The following is a 22,822-nucleotide window of genomic DNA, read 5'->3' on the forward strand; positions in this document are numbered from 1 at the left end:
ATTAGAATGTCCTTAATTTTTTATTATTTATCATAATAATTCTGATTATGATTATTATTATTCTTCAAAAAACTTACTGTTAATAGAAATAAAAAATAACAACATTATGACAATAATAATATTAATAAATATAATAACGATGATGATGACGACAACAACAACATCAACAATAATCATAATAATAACAATAACACGAAAACAATATTAATAATAATAATAATAACAACAATAGCAAAAACAACTACAACAACAACAATAATAATAATAATAATAATAATAATAATCATCATCATCATCGGCGAAATTAACAATGACTGGCAGTAAATAGCAATAGCAACAACGATCGGCAACGAGCAGCAACGACGATGACCAACAGGTGCTCAACGACAATATTGGCAGTAGTAACAGTCATCTCCATAGTGAATTGATCTGATTTGTTTTTTTTTTTCAAATATTTAACAGAGGGATAAAATAGAAAAATTGAAAATATAGTGAGGGTAGTTTGGTTAGTATTAGAGATGGGGTTATGATTCTTAAACTCTCACTTGGAAATCAAAACTCCAAAAATGATTTCCAAAATGGTGGTTCCAAGTCCAACAACAATTTTATTTCGATTCCAAACTTCAAATTTGTAAGTAAACACCTCATTTTAGAATTTCTATTCTTATTTCTTGTAAGTAAACACCCCATATAAATTTTTTGCGTTAAGTGTACTTGACCTAGGTGATCGATCTATATAAATTTTAACAATTCAAAAGTTACTGTCACTTAATCTTTTATCATTGAGAATATGTTATTGCTGCTACTACATTTGAAGGAATTCCATCAAACGACAGAGTATTACAATGCCTGAAAGAGTAGCGAAGAACTTGACCGCAGTTGATTAAACCTTTCACTAAATTTGTTCAATTTCTACAATGTTTCCACTTCGCAGATCAGTTCAGTTAATCTCCTCTCATACATCAACAATTGCTATTTAATTCTTTGTTGAGAGTCCTGCGAATTCTTTGAGAAATGAAAAGGAATGTCACCTGTCAAGTGGAGTGGATTCAAATTACTTTTTTCTTGCAAGTTAAATGAAAAAGATGATGAGGGAAGTGCTATTCGTCCGATTACATTCAGCACGGGCCGGGTAAATGGACCTGAGCCGGTTTGAATTCCAAAAGGGGAACAGTTTGTGGGCTAAAAATAAGAAATCCGAAACCAAAAGGCGTCTGCATCTTGTCTCACTTTATCCATTCAACCACCACTACTCTTGTTAGTTAAACTGACAACATCAGCGAAATCAAGCGAGGGATAAACTAAAACGAGTACATCACCCAGCCCCGCATGGGTGTCTTTTCCTTCTTAATTTTGCATCCAACTTTTTTTTTTTTTTTTTTGGGTAATTTCTCCGTAATTCCTTTTAACAAAAATAGATTGACCAAGGTCCTCGTAATCTTAACAAGTAAAAGTGCAAAACAGAGAGACATGCGACAACCTAGTCCTAACTAATGGTAGGAGAAGAAAAATCTCCAAGACAATGACTAGAAAAAAGAAAAATCAAAAGTACTTAAAAAGAATTCGAGTTGAAAAAATAAAATTGTAGGCTACGGCTGGCTAAAGGTAAGGAGTGACAAAATCAATTGTAGATATGGAATTACAGACTATAATAAAATTAATCTTTTCCTTTTATAATTAACAACAATAATAATGGTAATAAAAAGGATTTAAAGGACCCACCCTGTTCTTGGAAATCCCAAACAATCGCTTTTTATCCTTTTAATAAAAAGTAAAACAAATACATACCCAATTACACAAAACATATAATACACTCCACCTCAACCGCAAGGCTCCTCAAGTCATCGATTGCTATTAAAGTTAAAGTTGCCCCTTTTGAAAATGAATTAGGGTTTCGTTTCGTTTTCTTCTTCACTTCCGTCCAACTGCTTAAACCCTAATTCCTCGATCTCGGATACTAGCCGTTATCTCCCCCTTTCCCGCCAATTTTACCCTTATTTTGGCCGTTGCTTGTTCATATTTCAAAACGCAAGCATCTAGATCTGCTCCATTGGGCTTATTTGACCCTTCCTCGCGCGTTTGACTTGAAATGGCGGAGCTAGAGGCCGAGAAGATGGTGGAAGAAGAGACTGGGAAGGAGAAGGGAGGAGAGCTGTTGTTTTGCGGATCCACGTGTTGGGATGCTGTTGGTCGACGCAAAGGTGCTCTTGATGGCAACTTGGTTTCTCCCACTCGCCTCCGCCCCCTCGTAGGAGTCGACATCCGCTTCGTTGCCGCCGGTTGCGGTTAGTACAATCAATTACTTTTTTAATAATGTAAAATGAATTATTTCAAGAGAATCGTCTTTTTGGTTATTCATTTATTTGTTTATACTTTTATTATTATTTTATTATTTTTAATTTTCATGCTATATTGCTATGGGTGATGCAGTGTCGTGCCATTGTGTGGCAGTAGACGTTGAAGGGCGATGCTATACTTGGGGACGCAATGAGGTTTGATTTAGCTTCGCTTGGATGTAAGTATGTGTATTAATCTATTTTGCTCCGGCTATCTCTACCAATGAAGCTTGTGTACATCTTTGCAGAGGGGGCAATTGGGTCATGGAGATAAAATTCAGCGTGATAGGCCGACAATTGTTTCTGAACTTTCCAAGTAAGCTGCCACTTTGTTACTGGGATAAACTTTTGTTTGTATGGCTTCTATTTATTAGAAATGCTATTGTTGACGATGATTGTAAGGAAGATTTGAGCGGAAAGATATATCTTTTTCCTTAATTGTATCTGCATCTTTCTGTTAGTTGATCATTCTGAGATGTAATTTTGTGCATAGAACTCTCGGCTTAGTGAATTAACAGCTAGTTCTTTGTGATGCTTCGGTTTTCTTAAGGTACAAAATTAAAAAGGCTGGAGCAGGGAGGAGTCATACTGTGGTGGTTACTGAAGATGGTAATTCTTTAGCCTTTGGTTGGAATAAGCATGGGCAGCTGGGTTCAGGCTCGATAAGAAATGGTAGGTTTGGTTTTGTGAAGTTCTTGTTTAATGAAATTTCATCATAAAAATAATAACTCTTGTTCTGGTTTTTTTATTAAATTTTGATCATTCTCTTAGAAGGACACATGCTTAGTGAGAACTTTAATATTTGATCTCTCTTGCCAAAGTGCTATAAATAAATTTTCACCCAAGTGTCAAGGCATTCTTGTCTTGTTTGGTGTTATAAATGATTTTGCAAAAGTGAAAAAGTTTCTCATATTTGTGATGGGCATCTATAGCATTGTGCATTCGTGATACAATTCAAATAATCTAGGTTTGTCTCATGTGAGCTTGGGTATGCCAATGCTGGAATGATTCATTAAGGGTTCCATTTATGTGGCTAATGGCCAACTGGTGTAATCTTCACGCTGGCTACATGGAGAGTCACTTTTGTATGCTTTTATATACCTTAGAGGATACATTCTTTTTAAATAACAATGTTCTAGATTACTTTGCCCTCTTCCTGCTAGTTAGGTCTTGTTCATATTTGGTTTTCTCTATTTTTGTAGAAATTGAGCCATCTCCTGTTCGCTGTCTTGTGTCTGAAGTCACTGCTACTGCTTGTGGGGCTGACTTCACAGTTTGGTTATCTTCTGTTGAAGGAGCATCTATATTGTATGGTTTGTAGATTTCTTTTGGATCTGTTACTTGACTGTAGCTGATTTATCCCAGTGTTTTTCTATTTGATTGGATTCCAATGTTCTTATTTTGCTCCCTGATTTGCAAACATTTGGTGATTTGTAGGAATGCCGGCCTTCCCCAGTATGGTCAGCTTGGTCATGGAACTGACAATGAGGTCAGTTTGTAGAAGTTTTACTTTTACTTTTATTTTTTTCATGGTAGATTAATAATGGATTTTTGTTTCCTGGACCATTTGCAACATCTGTGGATGCTCAGAGACATGACACTTTATGTGTTTTTGCGGGTGTCTTTAATCTTGGATGGAAAGTTGGAGTAATCATCCTGCTTTAATGTTGTGGTTAGCAGGTTCTCTTTTGTCCGAAAACGTCAATCACTATTCATAGGCTATTTAGTAAATATAATCAAGATATGGAGTCTCTGAGGATTTTAGAGTGGTGGAAAACATGAGGTGTATTAGAATTATGAATTATTTCTATTAGCGATCTGAATAAGTTCTCCTGTTTTAAGGTAGGTTTCGAAGTGGCTGCAGACAATCTGGCCTTTAGGTTTGGAATTTTCTGGGCTACAACTACATCTTGATTAACCAATTTGAAGTGTGTTTGATGAAACTTGATTTTGCCATGGATCTTGACTTGAAACTATCTGTTCTTGTAGTATAATACTAAGGATAGCTCTGTGAAACTTGCGTACGAAGCCCAACCACGACCTAGAGCTATAGCTGCTCTTGCAGGAGAAACTATTGTGAAGGTTGCATGTGGAACAAACCATACAGGTGGATGATAACACCTGCTTTCTTCTCTCTCTCTCTCTCTCTCTCTCTCTCTCTCTCTCTCTTTCTTCTTTTCCCACTCAAAAATTTTCACACTGTTATCTGTCTAATTTTCTAATTTGTTTCTGGCAGTGGCTGTGGATTCCAAAGGCTATGTTTACACGTAAGTTCTCTCCATGCTGATCATTTGTTTTTATCTTCCTTCAGATATCTGATATGTGCTGACAATTGACAATAACTTGTGCTGAAAAATGTGTAGGTGGGGCTTTGGTGGTTATGGAAGGTCAGTAGTTGCTATCTAACATTAGCCTCTTTGTTGCATTTTTTTCCCCTACTACCAAGGAACATTCATATTGTTCCTTGGTCGAACATTTGTAGGCTTGGACATAGAGAGCAGAAAGATGAGTGGGTTCCACGTCGTGTTGACGTCTTTCAGAGGAATAATGTTCTACCTCCTGAAGCAGTTATTTCAGCTGGTTCTGTTAACTCTTCATGTACTGCAGGTAATGTTTCTTTATGTGTTATATTGTAGCTAGCGTATTGAAACAATTTCAATTATATAGCAGCATTGTTTTTTTTTTCTTTGCCTTTTTGTTTGTTTTCTGCTTCAAGGTGATGACATTGTAATGATTTAGCACCCTACCTGTAAAGTCAAGGCTCAATATTAAAATTATCCTGGTAACTGGTATGGGATGAGGAGCTCTTAAGCCAATGTGTTTCCTCTACGGTGTTGAATAGCAGGGTTCTGATACAGCATAATAGGCGAATGTGCTTGAGAATTAAGGGATGAAACTGGTTGTGTCAGTATAGAAAAATAGGCAAGCTATTCTAAGGTAGTATATATTTGCACCAATCTCTTTTTTGTCAAGAAAGCTGGATGATGAGTTCATTAATATAACCAGCCTAGCACCAGAAAAGTATATGAATTCAGTATTTTAAAAGTAAAAACATTTTAGTAGCATTCTGTTAGACTTATTGAAATTAGCTACTTGGCTTGCCAGTTATACGCTCACCCATAGCTGTGATTATGCTTCAGTTTCATCCTATACGAAATGGCGATGTATTATGAGATGTAGTTAGCATCTCATGTCCTTAGTGTACCTTTTCTCTCTGCTAGTTGCTTCTCTTCAAAGTATCTCTGTCTGTGTCCTTTTTCTTGCTGCTTCTAGGCTCATGTGTCTTTGTGCCCTTGCAAAAAATTTAAATTTGATTACTTTTCTTAATATCAAAGTACTAAAGAAAGTGGAGTTAAGCTTTTGAGTGAAGTGATAATTTTTCCGTATTTTGCTTTTATCCAGGTGGTGGACAGTTGTACATGTGGGGCAAACTTAAAAATAATGGTGATGACTGGATGTATCCTAAGCCTCTCATGGATTTGAGGTTCTACTCTGTTCCATACTTTGAATTGATCCAATCTCATATCTAGAATCCTATTAAATCAAACCTACAATCATATTTGCTTTAGTTTTATCTACTTGAGAAATTTCTACATTTAAGTGGTTCTTGTGTATGTGTACAGATCTTTAATCTGTTTAGCTTACATCAATTATTTTTGCTTCTGGGATTTTGAGGAATCAGTTTTGAAATGAACCGCCACTCATTTTCCATCTTTTGTCTGCATAGAGAGATCTCTACATGTAGATGTGGAACCTAGTCGGTATTTGCAGGACTTCAGAGTGAAATTTTTACTTGTATCATGTTAAGCTGGAGGCGCTGAATCTGATTTATTGAAGGTTGCTTTGTTTGTGAATTGAATGCTTTAGTAAAATTATTGTAACTCACACTATTTTCAGTTAAATAAATCTTATAATAATTTAAGGAATCTCAAATATTGTGTTTATTAACTCCTTTGGCGATGAGTTGAGTTGTCTATCATATTGACTGAGATTGATATTGCTTGTGCACCTTGTTATGATACTTGGTGTGCCTGCTTGAAACTAGTCTGCCTCTTGCTTACACTGATACCGTTTTCTGTTTTTTCAAGTGGATGGAATTTACGTTGCATGGATTCAGGCAATATGCATCATTTTGTCGGAGCTGATTCCTCTTGCATAAGTTGGGGTCATGCTCAATATGGAGAGTTGGGATATGGTCCTTATGGGCAGAAGTATGAAACCTTATCAGTATAGTAATGGTTTTATTACTTTGAAGCCTTATCCTTTATTCTCTTCAATCTTCAATTTGGTGTGATTCTGTTTTTCAGGTCTTCTGCAATGCCTAAAAAGGTAGATATTCTTGAGGGCTTGCATGTTATCAGGTGGGTACTTATTGACTTCTTTTATGATATTGACACTGAAATTAGCATTCTTAAAAAAATCTTTATATGTATCTGTATGTCAATTTTAATTTCTTTTGTGATATTGGTGTGATTATTTTTTTTTCTTTTTTTTTTTGGTTGCAGTGTTGCTTGTGGTTATGGCCATTCCTTGGTTATAGTTGATAGAACAAATGTTGGTGAACGACTTGATCAGGTAATTCTTTGAGATTCTTTGTCTGTGCTTTACCATAAACACTTGTTTACTCTTTATCTTATCGTACCCAAGCCTAGAACAAAATTTGCTAGAAGATTTTGTTACATGTTGGCTTTCTTAAGTATAATGGAAGTGTTAAAAGTGGTTTATCCTATGTAAAGAATATGCTCAAAGACCTAGAGATTGAAAGTGCCTTCTATTTATACAGTTCACACAATTTTTTGAGTAATAAAATTTCCTTATGGATGAACCAATTTAGGCTTGGCAGTTTGGATAGTTTTATTATTGGCCAGTTCTACGCATTTTTCATTTTCTTAGTTGAAACTCTCTAGTAGTTTAACTAGATACTATTGATTCTGTCAAGAGAATACCAACATACTGATAGGGGATTCTGTTTGTCGTGACCGGTTGTTTGCTTAATGCAATGCCAAATTATTCTGTTGGAGATGGATCTGGATTGATATTTTTGTTAGCTGCTGCTTAGTGTTGTTTATCTCGTCACTTTTATGTGGGAGGCTGCCTCTAATATGTGATCCTTTCGACAGCTTGATGTTTACGATGGCAAAGCTTCCAGTCAAGGTAAGTTGATGTAAAAGGCTCTAGTTATTTATGACTGGTCTGGTCCATAGGGCACTGTAGTAAGAACTCTTGGCGGTATGTTGTGGTATCCTGAATTTGTGGAATGACTAATTTTGGAAATTACTCATGCAGACAATGAGGAAATCGATAGAAACTCTACAGTGCCCCCAAAAAAAGGTGCTGCTAAAGTTTCTAATAACTCCAAGAAGAGGAAGAAATCCAAAGATTCATCAGAGGAAGAGGAAGAGGAAGAGAACAGTGATTATGAAAGTGACGACAGTGAAGAACAGGCAAATGGGCAGTCAGAGAGGAAGAAACAGGCTGGTGGAAAGGCCTCTGGTAGAGGTCGTGGTAAAGCTGCTAATAAGTTATCAGGTGATGGAAAAGGCACGGGGCGTGGCCGTGGTCGCCCTACTTCAACGAATAAAAGTTCACAGTCTGTCCAAGGGAAAACTGGTAAAAGAGGACGGCCCCGTAAGTCATAGCCCATTTACTTCCGCTTCAAATCAGAAATTTTGTTGTGTGTGTAGAGAAGTGTATCTTATTCTACATTAGCCCGGTTTATTTGCATTATTTTGTCATCAATTGTCTTTTTTTGACACATTCAAACACTCAGCTCTCAGCACTTTGCTGTGCTTGATTAAATCAGTCATTCTGGACTACAAAGTTATTTATTTCGAGGTCATGGAGAAGTGAGAAATTTTTTTCTAGAGTGGCAGCGTCTTTTACTAATGGGGTAGAAATTTTGCTGTGCCATATAGTAAATTTATTTAGGCAGGGCTAAATATCTCCCTTACAAATACCGTGGAAATTTACCAATGGAATTGGTTCGAGTCCAAGCATTAATTCCCCAACCCTCAGCGCCGCGCCCAATTTTTGACTTTGAGTTGGGTTAGCGGTCTCTCCCAGTAACCTGTGCGGAGCAGGTGTGCCCTTATAATATTCAATACATAATCTATTCACAAAGGCTGGTAGTTTATCGTCACTTGATACGAAATCGCGACTGCCATGACAAGTCAAGTGACTTAAATAGGGCGGTTTGATTGCTGACTACAAATTGAAAATGAAGTAGGAGAGATTTTAAAACACGAAAAGAAAAAAAAATCATTAATGGTTTGGATAGAAACGACTCTGACTTTGATAGCAAACCTCAAAGGTTGTCTAAGTCTATAGCTCAGGAACTGTTTGTATAAAGTGAATCTGTTTCTAGAGGTTTCCATTTGCATCGTTTCATTGACGTTGCATTTGAAAGATTGCCCAAAATACACGGCAGACTTCATTTGTTATATGACATTTTTCCACGATTGCTAATTTTGACCAAAATCTTGATAGCACAAAGGCTTCACCCTAACCTGTTATTTCTATTGGGAGATCGTGGTCTCCTCGTCAATTCATTAGTTATTTAATGGTGAAATCTATTTTCCGTGCTGTCAATAATCAGTAATAATAATAATAATAAAAGTCAGCAGTTTAATTATTGCTCATTATCAATTAATGTCATGACAGTTTAATTCGCCTTAACTCATACATTGACAAACATGTTTTTTTTTTTTGTTTTTTTCTGTAAAAGATAAGATTGATAAATATTTGTGGCAAATGATTCTACCAAACATATTTGGGACAATTTCGAAAATAGCCCAACATTTAATCTAATTTAACAAATTCAAATAAACATACTCATAATTTTCTATTTTTTATAGTCAAAACGGACCGAAAAATCCAACCTCTTCGCACATATTTATCCATTAACATATGCAATGCACATTTTTTCATTCCATCTTTCGTTTCATCATCTTCATCAAACTTTCTAAAGAAAAAAAAAATTAAAAGAGCTTTTTGGTTCATGATTTGGTGTGTAATAGTTGATTAATGGGTTAGTTGTGGTTAATTAAAGATAAAGAAACATCGCTAAAAAACTCTTCAAATAATATTTTATTACTTATTTGAAGAGTCATATCATCATTTAAGGCTCCAAAAGACACTCTAATTAAATTTTTTTAAATAAAAAATGATCATCTCTCTTTAAATTTGGAGAGTTTTTTTCTCCCTCTTCAATTTATATTTTATTAATTTTTGTTGGAGAAAGAGAGAGAGGTGTTTTAATTACTATTGACTTTTCCATTAAAAAAATAATTATTTAATTAAAATAATATTAACTCATTTTCATTTGAAAATTCTTTTGGAGAATAATATATTTTTTCACTCTTGTATTTGCCACATAAGTAAACAAATAAATATTTGAAGAGTAAAATTTATAAAGTCTTTTGCAGATGCTCTTATACTACTTAGCTGATACTTTGACAAACTCAAAGATTCTAATAAAATAATTATTGATGATAACAACAAAGCAGACACAATCAAAATTAAAATGGAAGAAAGTTAAAGCCTTTGATCTGATCTATAAGAAATTTCTTCTAGTAGCTTAGCTCATTTCAGAATCTTATGAAATGATATCGGATTTATAAATAATATGGCCCATCATTTCGGGTGGGGGGAGTAGGTCTTGCTTCGTATTTGTTAATTCATTTCGGGTTTACACGACTTCAGGCAGACCAAGCAGCAATCAAAGCTACGCTTAGCATGTGCGTGTCAATCGCGTATCACAATATAATATAATCTTACAAATGGTGGATAAAGTATTCGCAAAAAGATTAGCATCCTTTGTTCATGCGTTAAACAAAGCAATGTACGTCAAAGTAAATTTAATGTGTTATTAATTAGGGAATAGTAGTAGTAATTTCTGTGGCTAAAAATATATATTTTTTAATTATCTTATTTTTTCTTAACTACAAATAATACTTACAAGTTTATATTCTTATTGATGTGATAAATACATGACTTCATACGAATTAATATGTGACAATAAAATGATAAATAATCAATCTATACTTGACAATTGATTATGAAGTCAATTTTTTTTTTTTTTTCAAAATACACAAGAACATTTCTGTATTAAGAAGCATATTAATTGATATTGCTAGCTTATTTTTTATTTTTTTATTTCAAAATACATAAGAACATTTCTGTATTAAGAAGCATATTAATTGATATTGCCAGCTTATCACTCTGATAGACATGATCAACAACAAGACAAAGGAAACATTAGAAGCCATGCGATGGCACAATCGAGAGAGACGTACATGCAATCCCTTTTATTGACATCAAACACTTAATTATTCGATCGATATGCATGCGTTTGCCTATTCGTGGTAGTGGTACCTAGGCACGAGACAAAGCGGATTCTTCTTGTGCACCGCAAGTCCTGGGAGAGCATCAAAGTCTAGATCATCGTTGTGCATACCAAATGGCATTTCCCAATCAAATTTGTAAAGAAGATTAGCAAGAGCAAGGTCCACAGTGGTGATTCCCATTTGTATACCAGGACAAATTCTTCGGCCAGCACCAAAGGGTATTAACTCAAAGTGTTGTCCTTTAAAGTCAATAGGGCTGTCAATGAATCTCTCAGGGTAAAACTCATTTGGATTCTCCCAAGTTTCAGGATCCCTTCCTATAGCCCATGCATTTACGAAAACACGCGTCTTCTGTGGAATTTCATACCTGTCTATCTTGCATTTCTCCGTTGTTTCTCTTGGGATTAGCAACGGAGCTACCGGTTGCATTCTCAAAGTCTCCTTCACTACAGCTCTGAGATACGATAATTTTTCAACATCGTCTTCGTCTACAAAATCTTTGTTTCTGATTAATGATCTAATTTCTTCTTGAACTTTCTTCATTACTCTACAGTTCTTCATAAGATAAGTCAGGGCCCAAATCAGGGTTGCTGCACTCGTATCTGTGCCAGCAATTAAAACATCCTGCAATAAAAATAAATGATATATTAGTAAACAATAATTTTTTTTAGTAAGTTAAAATAAGGGGTAAACTTATAAAATAAGAAAAAACACGTATTTTAATATAGTGTATCATGTATTATAGTATATTGAAATTTGCGATTTTCTATCTTTTTAGCTTATCCCTCACTCTCGCAGTCTCGCTATATTAAAATAAGAAAGAGATCCCTTACTAATTAACCACTCTCTCTATATATAACTATATATATTGGTTGTGGAATTTAACCATGAGTACAGCTTTGATGTGATCCCAAGTAAGATCAACTTTCGATCCACCTTGCTTCCATAGTTGAAGTAAAACGTCAACTATATCCTCTTGCTCTGATTTGATTCTTGCTGGATCCAGATGTTCTTCGATGAGTTCTTGGTGGAATGCGTCAAATTCTTTGAAGGTTCTTTCCAGCCGACGAATCATTCCTGTGATATTATCAACCCAGCCTATGGAAGGAAAATAATCTTTGAAAAAAAAGCCTACAATCAAGGACTGAGTTTCTGCAAGTAGAGCACCAAACCTGCTTCTTTCACTTATTCCCTGGTCTTCGACTTCATAACTCTTGCCAAAACCAATTCTACAGGTAATAGAGCTGGTAAGAGACTTCATTAGCTCACTTAAGTTGACAGGTTTCGAAGCAACAGCTGATCTTGATACCTTTTCAATCAGAATGGATACTTCACCTTCTCTAATGGGTCGAAAACTCTGCACTCTATTAGAGTTGAAGAGATGAACGACACATATTTTCCTTATCTCCCGCCAGTAAGCGTTATATGGTGCAAACGCCACATCTAAGCCGTTGTAAGATACCTTTTGCTGGCTAACCAAAGCAGGCCTACCGCAAAATTGAAGATCATGAGTTTTCAATACCTCTTCGGCCATCTTTGCTGAGGAAACAACCAGGATTGGTACCGAACCCAGACGCAAGGACACCATGGGGCCATATTGTTTAGAGAGTCTCCAAAAATAATTTTGTGGGTTTGAGTAATCAAATTGATGCAAGTTGCCTATGAAGGGAAGACCCCGAGGCCCAGGTGGCAAAGCAATGCTTTTGATTGTTTTGTATCTTTGGACGTGGAGAATTATCGAGATCAGGAAGATAGGCACCAGTAAAAGGATCATTGGCAAAGCCATTATGTTGTAATTGTTTGAGCAATCGTATGCAACAGCGTTGTGTCTACGATAGAATATATAGTTCCTTGAGGCAAAAATTGGTCAAGAAAAGGGGTCCATGATGGGTGAGTGTGTAGTCTTTAGTGCTGGCGAAGATAAGGACTCATTCGCATGCTTGGTTTTTCAACCGCCGTAAAATTGCCGGCATAGCATTTGACTTCTAATCGTAAGCCTTGCGGAAGAGAGTCCGATCAATATCATAAGCATATGGTGCTCGAAGGGCATCCAAAGTAGATTCTATTTGATACGAATTTGTTTATCAAATTGGATCCATAAGAGGTGGTATTAGCAGAAGAGCTCAACCAAGAGCCCACAAGCCCAGAACCCACAGTCAATCAGCCCATGGATGAAGTTCACCATGAACCAGTGAAAGATAATCCACGGCCCAAACGAAAAAAGAAACTTCCAGACTGGTTAAGAGACTACGTCGTTTAGGATGATTCATGAAAGTGCTTTGCTTGGCTGCGTTTATTTCGGATTCCTTTTTGTTGTTTTCGGTTGCGTTGTCAAAATTAGTTATTTTCAATTTCTGTTATATACTGCTGAGCTTTGTTGTTTTTGGAGAGCATGAAATGAATGAACAATTTTCTTTCTCTCTCTGACTCTTCCTTCTCATTCTCAAATCTCTGAGATCCCTTCTCTGGAGCAAACACTCGCTCGAAGTAGTGGTAGTTTCGTATTGCTCTCGGTTTCACGAATTAAGAGCGTATCACTATTACTGCTAAAGTTCATTGGGAGCCATGGCCAATGTCCATTATGTGTGTTCAAAATTTTTGGATTCATTGTTGTGAACTCGATTATCTAAGAGCTGATGAGTACTGCGGATTCACTAATATTCCATCCTTTGCGTAATTTTACAAGATTGCCCAAAGGGTCCTATCTATAGGCTATTTCGGAAATAATCCTTTACAACCAACCCTCCTTGTAATATTAATTAGATATTTTGGTTGTGCTCAAATTGAGAAACTTATTCATTCCTGTGCCTTTTCCTTTATTATCATTTAGGGTGTGTTCCTTGCCATAAGGCTAAGAGCATCCTTCTTGTGCACGGTAACACGAGGTAAAACATTTAAAACCCAAGTCTTTATTTTTCGTTCCACCTGGCACTTCCTAATCAAACTTACAAAGAAGATTAACAAGTGCAAGTTCTACATTGCTAGTCCCATATATATTATATTGAAGGTCTCTCGTGATCTCTTTGGCCAGTTTTGCTGAGGAAAATATTGGGGTTGCCACGAAATTAACTGAGACCCAAGGGCATCACTCTTGACTCGTGAGGTCACCATGCATATTGTTTGGAGAGATTCCAGAGATAACGTTGAGGGTTTGAGTTATCAAATTGAAGGGAAAACACTTTACACTTCTGCTTGTTTTGTGCTTGTTGAGGTAAAACAAGATAAGAATAAGAATAGTGATTGAGAAGGATGATCGCAAGCAAATAAGCCGTATAAATGTTTGTATACAATTTAGAGAGCCTCCATTTAATTATTTTTATTGTGAAGTACGTAGTTATTTCTTAAACAGATAGAAAAAAAAAAAAGAAGAAAGAAAGATGAAATATGCCATGCCATGCCATCAACGTTGAATAAAGTGCAACATAGATAAAATCATCTAAAGGTGGCTAATGGGCCGGACGGCACGAGGCACGTCACGGGCACGGCACGAGGCACGTCACGGGCACGGCACCTGTCCGTACAGTACGGCACGGTACGAGCATGTCTCGGTAGAGCACGCGGCACGGCACGACATGCACGTGGGCCGTGCCGGGCTTAGATTTTAGGCACGCGGGCCTTAAAAGCACGGCACGATTAGAGATTGGCCAAATCACGGCACGCGAAAAAGCACGCAATAAGCACGTTTCATTTTTTAAGGAAAGTAAACTTAAAATTTTATGATTGTATAAATAACTTGAAATTGAATCTTTTAATATCTTTTATTAGCTCAAGTTTTTTAAATTTATTTAATTATTAGTTTCAAAAAAATTATAATTGATTTATGTTTATAATTTATTAAATAAATAATTGATATCATGATTTTAATAAATATAATTATAAATATAATGATTTTATAAATATGTATTAATATTATTATAAACTATGATATATGACTCTACGTAATTCCAAGTTAACAATTAAGTTAACCCTTTAAAAAAATTATTATTATTGTTATTGCTATGTGCTAAAAAAGAATTCTAATACCATAGAGTCAAACTTAGCAACTAATATTACATTATCTTATTATTATTAATTTATTATTATTGAATATGGACTTGAGTTTTGAATTTTTTATTCCATTAAATTAAAATAAAGGCATATGGATCCAAAAAAAAATATATATATAAGCTTGAAAAAAATAAGACAATAAATTAGCATACGCTCTAAAAAAAAAAACACTTAGTGGGCTATTTTTTCTAGGCACAGCATGGCACGCCCTATGGCACGGCACGTGTGCCGGGTTGGCACGGCATGACACGAAATGAATAGTGAGCACGGCACGGCACGAGCACAAACACGCGTGGGCTTCTTTTGACGGGCCTGGGCCGGCACGGCACGGCCCGTTGGCCATCTCTAAAATCATCCATAGTGTCAAATTTTGGGTCCAAAATGCAGACAAGAGTAGTGAGATATCACTCTACCCCAACGACAATAGCAGCAGCCCATTTATACACATACCTCATTTAGTTAAATATGTCTTTATTATGCGTAAGATAATAATAATGTTGATTATAATAATAACGTTGATTCCTTCCAGTATTATATGAGAATAAAAATTCAAATTATGGTATGATAAAATTGTTAAAGAAAGTTTCGACGAATATTAATAGAATTTAGATTGTAATATATATGTATTTGGGTATACGTAAATAAACAATAAATATTCTTCAAAACGCACGATATTTCCATGTTGCAAAGTGTGCGATGACCCTCTCTGGACAGATCTGCTCCTCTTCCATGTTATTTGTCCGCATGGCTCAACTGTGGAGGCACGTATGAAGTGGCATCGTAAGAAAATTATTGGTTTTTGCTGGGCGTTTTAATCAGACTAAACGTTAAGGTTTCCTTTCAAATCAATGATAAGGTTTATCATTTGTCCTATTGGTCTATGCTAACAACTTTATCAATTTTTTCTCTTTTTTCTTTTTCTAATGCAAACTTTTAACACTTGGCAATTATCTAGGAGATAGATAATCGTAATCTAACGTCAGCTGAGAGATTGGAATATTTTTTTTTCCCATTTTAACTTATAATTTATGGCAACTGTTAATAAGCATTAACTCATGGAATCAAGGCTTCTACAAATATGACCCTGGTGCTAACAGCATTCCGTAAAATCCTCTTATTCCCCATTTTCTTTATTAACCCTTCTCTTGAAATACTTAAAATGGTGAAGAGATCTCTTAACACATATATTTTCACTTAAAACAATGATTTAGTTGGGGAATGCATTGAAATTTTCAATACAATACATTGATATATAGGTACATTGAAATATATCAAAACATTTGAGAATTGATTCAAATTTATCCTTTTTAATAAAAATTGATCCTCAAATTTATAGACAAAATAAAGTCGTGAACTTATGACTTTGTAGTTAGGACCATTATTTTTATTTTAATCATTTGTATTGGACTTAAAAGTAAGATGATATATGCTGCGCATGCTCCATCTTATTATTGACGGCAATAACTATAATAAGGTGGTGCTTGGCCCAATTATTTCGTAATCTAAATGTTTGGAAAACAATAATTAAGGACTTCGGTGTAAATACATTTTTAATGACCGTGCTTCGAGGCCCGTAAATACAAACTTACCCATCATCTTTATCCAGCTTCAAGCCCTTTTGAAGGTTTGGTCACAACCTATGGAAAGCCAAGTGTGGGTGGCTATAGCCTATAGGTTGGTTAGGCTTGCGTTTCAGGTTAACTCAAACTAAACTGTAAAAAAAATTTAGATCCAACACAAACATTTTTTTTACTCAAGGTAAATTAAACCATTTGAGTTGGTTTGGGTTTAGTTTGAGCTTTATACGATCAAAATGTCACTTACTTTGATAAATTCAGTTATATCAAAATCGTAATAATTATTATACATAATAATAACTTAAGAATATCAACAATATTTGGGTCCTTTATTTACTGAATATTACTTATAAATTTTCTTCCATCCTCCAAAGAGGTCTTTTATGAGAGATCATATATACCATAGTTGCCTCCGTTCCACTGTTTTCATGTCGAAGCTTATGGCATTATATATAGTGCAATTTTTTGCCCCCCTCCAAATGAATTGACATATAGCACCATTCACTTAAAAAAAATGACATGCTGCACAATGCCTCCAATTATGTTAACTTGACCGTTTATTCAAACGACGAAAGGACAAATTTGAATGTTCAAGCCTTAAATATAAATTTTAAAAAATAGTCATTAAATTTTCCCTCCTCCTTATGTTCTGTTTTCTTCTTCTTCTTCTTCTGTGTCATATTCTAATTTTTCTTCTTCTTCTCCGTTTCTGTTTTATCTTTTACTACCATGTGAAGAACAATATTTACCGTGCACAGCCTGTTCGGCATCAGCGCAACGTCAGCTCGAAGCAGATCGCCACAAGCGAAGCTTCCTCTATCGCCGCTCATACCCGCTGCCGCTACTGTCGCTTACTTCCTTTGGTTTAGTACGTATCCTGTGATTAGGGTTTTCATTGGTTATTCACTTATTTGGTTTTTCTTTCTTTTATTTTTTTTTAAGAATTACGATTGAAGGTTTTGAAACCCTGAAGCAGTTAATCAAAATTAAATGCATCAACAACAAAGAAGTCATCCTTGACGATTTCCCATTCCTTCCCTGCCGAGCTGCCCCTCTTCACCATTCGAAGTACTACTACCTTTGCCTTGCCTTTCTATAGCATAACCAAGCTCCTTCTTTTTCAAGCACTAAGAAAAAATCAATACCAATCAAAGCCCTGTCTAAGTAAAGCTTCGGCTGTTGGAAAGATTTATGTTCATCCACAACTTCCTTTCAATCCACATGGACAAATTTATGCTTTCTCTACTAGGAGTCATCAAAGGAGGAATAAACATATACTGGTTCGATAAGCCAAGGAAAAACAAACAGTCATTATTACTCAGAGGGGTTTGATTTTGATTTGTAGATTAGGTTGCAGATTTTGTGGAAAGGTCTGAATTTGATTTTAATTCAAATTCTATTTTAGATTTTATGGATTGATTTGACTATTATTTTAGCAACAAGGGGAAGTAGAGTCACCATGGTCTTGCGGTCAATTTAAGAGAAGAGGGTACTACGAGCCCTCTGCCCCATGCATCTAACCTGCTCGCATGGTTCACCAGTTCCATTAACTATGCGGGAAGGTTTCCCATTACTTGGCTCACCAACTTCATTTTCTACAGGAACTGTATGTCCAAACAGGCCTGGAAAAACAATTATGATCTTGCTTTCTTTTGTTACTCAAGTCTAGGGCATCGGCTGCTTACGCCCCCTTCTTCCCTTTTCTAATGAAAGAGTTTATTAACTGCCTTAATAGTCTCATCTCAAATAGGGCGTGCAGGCCTACCTTTTTTTAGTAGGTGTTTCACTACCTAAGCAAAGAATGCAAGGAATGAACTTTATTTTGAAAGTTTTAGAATTAATGCTAATGAAGAGATTTCCTTTCTAGAAAATTTATTAGAAGTGGGTAAATTTGGATTTTTGTTGTTGCTGATAACATTGATCAGGCCTAATGCTCCGCAACTTAATTCATTGGTTTTATTTGCTTATGATTTTTGGTTATTTAATTATGCAGAGTGACAATAATCCCTTGGCAATGAAATCATTGAAGCAAATTCCTGTTACAAGTGTTAGGGCTCACCGCATTGTTGGCAATAAGGGAATTACTAATAACTGAGAAGGAGGCTAAGAAGTTATAGTGGATAACGGAATGGGAGAGAAGTTAAGCATGGTTTCCATGGAGCCAAAGATCTCTTATCTATTGAACTATATATTGTCAGCTAACGGTGATAAATCAAATTTTATTGGTAAGTTAATTGGTGATGATTATTGTGTAATTATTTTTAATTAAAGGTTTTTAATGTAAATATCAATTATTGGATTAGACTTTTAGTCATTTAATTTTTTTACATCGAAACAAGGGGTATTTTTTATATTTAACCAAACTTTAAATAGTTCCGCTAATAATAATAGAAAAACTAACGGAATTGTGGGCGTCGTGCAACACGTCATTTCTTTTAGGTGCGTAATGTTATATGTCAATTCATTTGGGGTGGGTAAAAAATACCCTTTCCCTGTAGGTTCGATCTCGTTACCATTATTCTATTTCTAAATTTGTGCGTTTGTGAGTATAATAAAATTTTACATAACACAGTCTCATGCTATAAGGAGTGCCAAACACACCTTAAGTTCATAATATGTGCATTGACAATTTGCTTGCTATTAATAATCTTGTTATATTGCACTAAATTAAGCAATTTTCTTTCCAAGAACTTTCAAATAAAATGTGTAAGAGAAATTGAAATATTCTAGATTGATCATGTGGATAATTAAGGTTCTACATCACAGAGTTGTTGAAAATTTTAGAATATAAATTATTTCCGAAAGGATTATCCTTATTTAATGGATTTAAGTTTTGCCCATGCAATATCTAAAGAATGTATGTAGTTAAGCAAATGAAAAATTTTCTTATGTGTATACTACGAAGCCTAATTTATTTTTCAATACCACAAGATCAAGCAAAATTTTGTTTCTGATATATTATATAGATTTAAAGTAAACCATTATTGGACTAATAATGATTTGGTTGCTTGCTTTGAGACTAAAATTATGTATTATATATGACTGCAAAATTTATTTCAAGATTTGGATTGTTGACCTTAGTGCCAAGTTGCTGAAAACTTATAATGATTATGCTGCAGTAGTCTTCTTCCATTAGAACGATAAGTACTCTACAAATACATATTTTAAAATACTTGTGGTCCTCAATGAAGAGATTTAGAAACAATGAGTGTTATTAGAATGCATAAGCATTAAGCTTATGAGTACAAATCCTTTGATTAATGAACTATCACTAAAGACATTTAAGACCCACAAGAAAGAATGGATCTTAGGTGCAGTTAAAAGTGATGATGTATGGATTTAAATAATGTTTATTGTTTGATACTTTTGGCTCAATTATGTGTTTCTAGTAGTTATTATTTCTAATTAATCGTGTACACTTATGACTTCTAATGTATGACAATAAGACAAGTTTATGACAAAGATATTATAGGACCTTTATAACTTCTTACTTATAGACCATGTTAGTATACTAGTGTTGTGGTACATGGAAGGGAGCATGTCGCATATAACGACATACAACCGCTATGACTCGCGCAAGTATTATACTTAACAATGGTGCTTATGATTATAACCTTTTATAAATACAAGCTAATATTTTATTAAACCATTATGCAATATGTCATATGGACCAAGAGGGAGAATGAAAGAAATTAGTGGCGCACACGACCTATTTATGACTCGTACTTATATATATAGTAGGTTTAATAAAATAAGAACATAAATGATGTGAAAAACTTATTATGTAATGAGACCCAACTTTGATGGAAAGCAAGTCAGAAGTGAAATAGGAAAGTATGATCCTCTCTTTGTTTATATAAGGAACCCTATTCCATCAATTATGATAAAGCCCAATAATTTTAACCTATAATCAAAAGAGGTTAAGAGAGAAATATAGTTTCTTTTCGATGTCGTATTCGTCAATCGAAAGCTATGAATTAAGGTGCATTATTATGTTTAATGATGTGTGAAATCATGTTAATTATTCAAATTTCTTGGATTATATTTTTTGCTTGATTGTTTAGCATAAATATTAAGGGTTTATTTTACATAAAGAGCATAGATTTGTTGCAATTTATGTAGGCCAAGTTCATTCAATTGCAAGTTTTTTCAAAAAGAAATTTAATAATATTAGGCACCTCAATATTTATGACTCGTAATACTATTTATCAATATCTATTAGATGTTGAATGTCTACAACCTCATGAAAAATGAATGTGATATCAGCGCATTACTTTAGGAAATAATGCCATGCCACAATTGAGCACGAGGAACACTGTCTATGGGAATAACATGGCAATATCTCTCTCGGGCCAAGATTCGAACTAAGCCCAGCAAGTAGCATGCCCATCTCTCACCATTTGAAGTTTGAAAGTCTAGGTCACTTTACCATACTGAATTGAATGATGATAAAACTGGTCCACACACACACACACAAAATCAATGATCAGTGATAGTGAAGAAGAAACTGTGACTTTGTGGTTAAGATAGGCGTAGGGGCCATCTCACTTGTATTTGATTCAAAAGTCAAGTAGAAAGCTGGGAAGTGGCGTCAGCAGCTCTCATTGTGTTAGTGACTTTACTCCCAACAAGTTTGTTAGACGTGACAAATAAAGGTAACATGCCCCATCTTCTATTATTCAGTCGTAATAATTATATTAATTGTATTGTGTCCAAATGGTAAGAGATCGATCCTACAATACAACTATGCCCTATCTATCTATATGACTATATATATATATGTGTCGATTGATGGTGATCACGACACGAATTTACTCATCATTATTCATTGCATTGCAGTGCACATGTGATCATGATCAGTATTTAACTTCAACCGTATAGCTAGATTATCTTTTGGATCCAACAAGAACTCCATTATGTACAGTACCAGACTTCAAGCTCATTTATAGGTAAGAACGATTTTATCTGAAAATTTAAACTATTAGATGGACACTCTCACGAAAAATATACAAAATGCGACTGCGCCTGAAAATGGGATTTGATGAATCCAACATCTACAATACTGCGACTATGATCCGATTTCTCAAAACAGACCAATTCCAACATTTTATTATTTCTTAGACCTTACGCACATACAAAAACAGCTATCTAATCAAATAAATGGTAATTAAAAACTTGTTGAAAAGAACATTTGATCGCATTATTGATGCTTCCCCATGTGAGAGGGCTCCACCGAAAATACTTTTTAAGGAGGGACGAATGGTAGACAGTCATAGGGCCGTTGTACCTAAATAATGCCCCATTTAATTGCTAAAATAATTGTTCTTCTCTTCACCCCACCTATCGGATTAGGAAGGAGCTAGGCGTAAAAATAATAAAACCCATGATGATTTATTTATTTTTGCTTCTATGATGATTCAGACTCTCAAGTCTCAAATCATGCTAGAAATCTATGAAAACGTTGTTCTACTACTAAAAAATTATTACTACTATCTTATAAAGGTTGGTGAATTAGTCTCATCGCTAATTGGATTAAATCGGAAGGATGAAATAATCATACAGTTGACGTAACATAATGTTGCATGAGAAGCTAAATTCGAAAACCCAAAACGGAAGCAAACATGAGTGCTTACAAATCTGTGTCATTCATAGGCCTCACCATATGTCTCGACTTGATATATTTATTGATCTCTTCTTTGGAAATAAGGAAAGAAAGAGAGATAAGTCCATTAATCCATGCATGGTAATGGCATTTATTCGTACAAATTATTGTCTAGAATACTGTAGAAGAAGGGTCAGAGCAATTTCAAAATTCACTATCGCATACAAAGATTATGTAAAATCTTTCCTTAAATTCCAATGAAATTAACTAAAAACCTCCTCAACAAAGTAATTAATAATTAATAGAGTTGAACTAATAAGACATATTCATGTGTATTTTAAATTATGGGCTTGTACATGATTGGTGGCATTTAAACAGTGATAATTAATGATCAATTAGGTTGTAAATTATTTCTTTTGTACCTACGTGAGTAAGAATTTAAGAACTCATGTGCACAAGCGAAACATTTGAGTTCACCATAATAAAGTTATTTAAACAAAATTTAACAATATTGTGATTAGTACACATTGTAATGTCATTTAAACAAAAAAAAAAAAAAAAGTAAGCCATGGTCTAGTATTTGGATAAGATATTGCTGATTTGACCACTAAAATGGTTTGATTGCTGGATTTTGACGCGAAAGACAAATAATTAAATTAATCCATAAGATAGGAGTTGGTTAAATAAACTTTGAGCAGTTGTATCTACGCTCGAACTCGGAGATCATGATTGTAAATCTGGGACCCACGTTGATAGATTCACGGCGTCCCCACCTCCGCCAGAGAAAACATGGCAAGCCTTGATCATCCCATAAACAGTGAGGTGGCCTCCACATGATTGTACGTGTCACGAGTTCAAGAATCCACGTCATGTGTGAAGACAAAAGAGCTGTCAAATAGTTGGTAACTGGTTTGG

General features: G+C 34.9%; 2 protein-coding genes across 2 annotated transcripts; one reads left to right on the forward strand and one right to left on the reverse strand.

The window, feature by feature from the left end:
- Positions 1-1,749: 1,749 nt before the first annotated feature.
- LOC18040760 (protein RCC2) lies at positions 1,750-8,175 on the forward strand. The gene is made up of 16 exons (XM_006435070.2): positions 1,750-2,285; positions 2,431-2,492; positions 2,585-2,652; positions 2,887-3,008; positions 3,539-3,644; positions 3,774-3,825; positions 4,326-4,443; positions 4,573-4,603; positions 4,700-4,723; positions 4,819-4,943; positions 5,739-5,820; positions 6,425-6,547; positions 6,644-6,697; positions 6,842-6,911; positions 7,457-7,490; positions 7,623-8,175. Exons 1-16 carry the CDS (start codon positions 2,090-2,092, stop codon positions 7,973-7,975), a joined length of 1,620 nt encoding a protein of 539 aa, XP_006435133.1. The 5' UTR covers positions 1,750-2,089; the 3' UTR covers positions 7,976-8,175.
- Positions 8,176-10,549: 2,374 nt separating this feature from the next.
- On the reverse strand, positions 10,550-12,476 carry LOC18040761 (cytochrome P450 83B1). The gene is made up of 2 exons (XM_006435071.2): positions 11,568-12,476; positions 10,550-11,305 (listed from the first exon to the last, which is right to left on the reverse strand). The coding sequence occupies exons 1-2, from the start codon at positions 12,465-12,467 to the stop codon at positions 10,691-10,693; spliced, it is 1,515 nt and encodes a 504-aa protein (XP_006435134.1). The 5' UTR covers positions 12,468-12,476; the 3' UTR covers positions 10,550-10,690.
- Positions 12,477-22,822: the final 10,346 nt, after the last annotated feature.

The sequence above is a fragment of the Citrus clementina genome, unplaced genomic scaffold (assembly GCF_000493195.1).
Source record: "Citrus clementina cultivar Clemenules unplaced genomic scaffold, Citrus_clementina_v1.0 scaffold_5, whole genome shotgun sequence".
NCBI classification, from domain to species: Eukaryota; Viridiplantae; Streptophyta; class Magnoliopsida; order Sapindales; family Rutaceae; genus Citrus; species Citrus x clementina.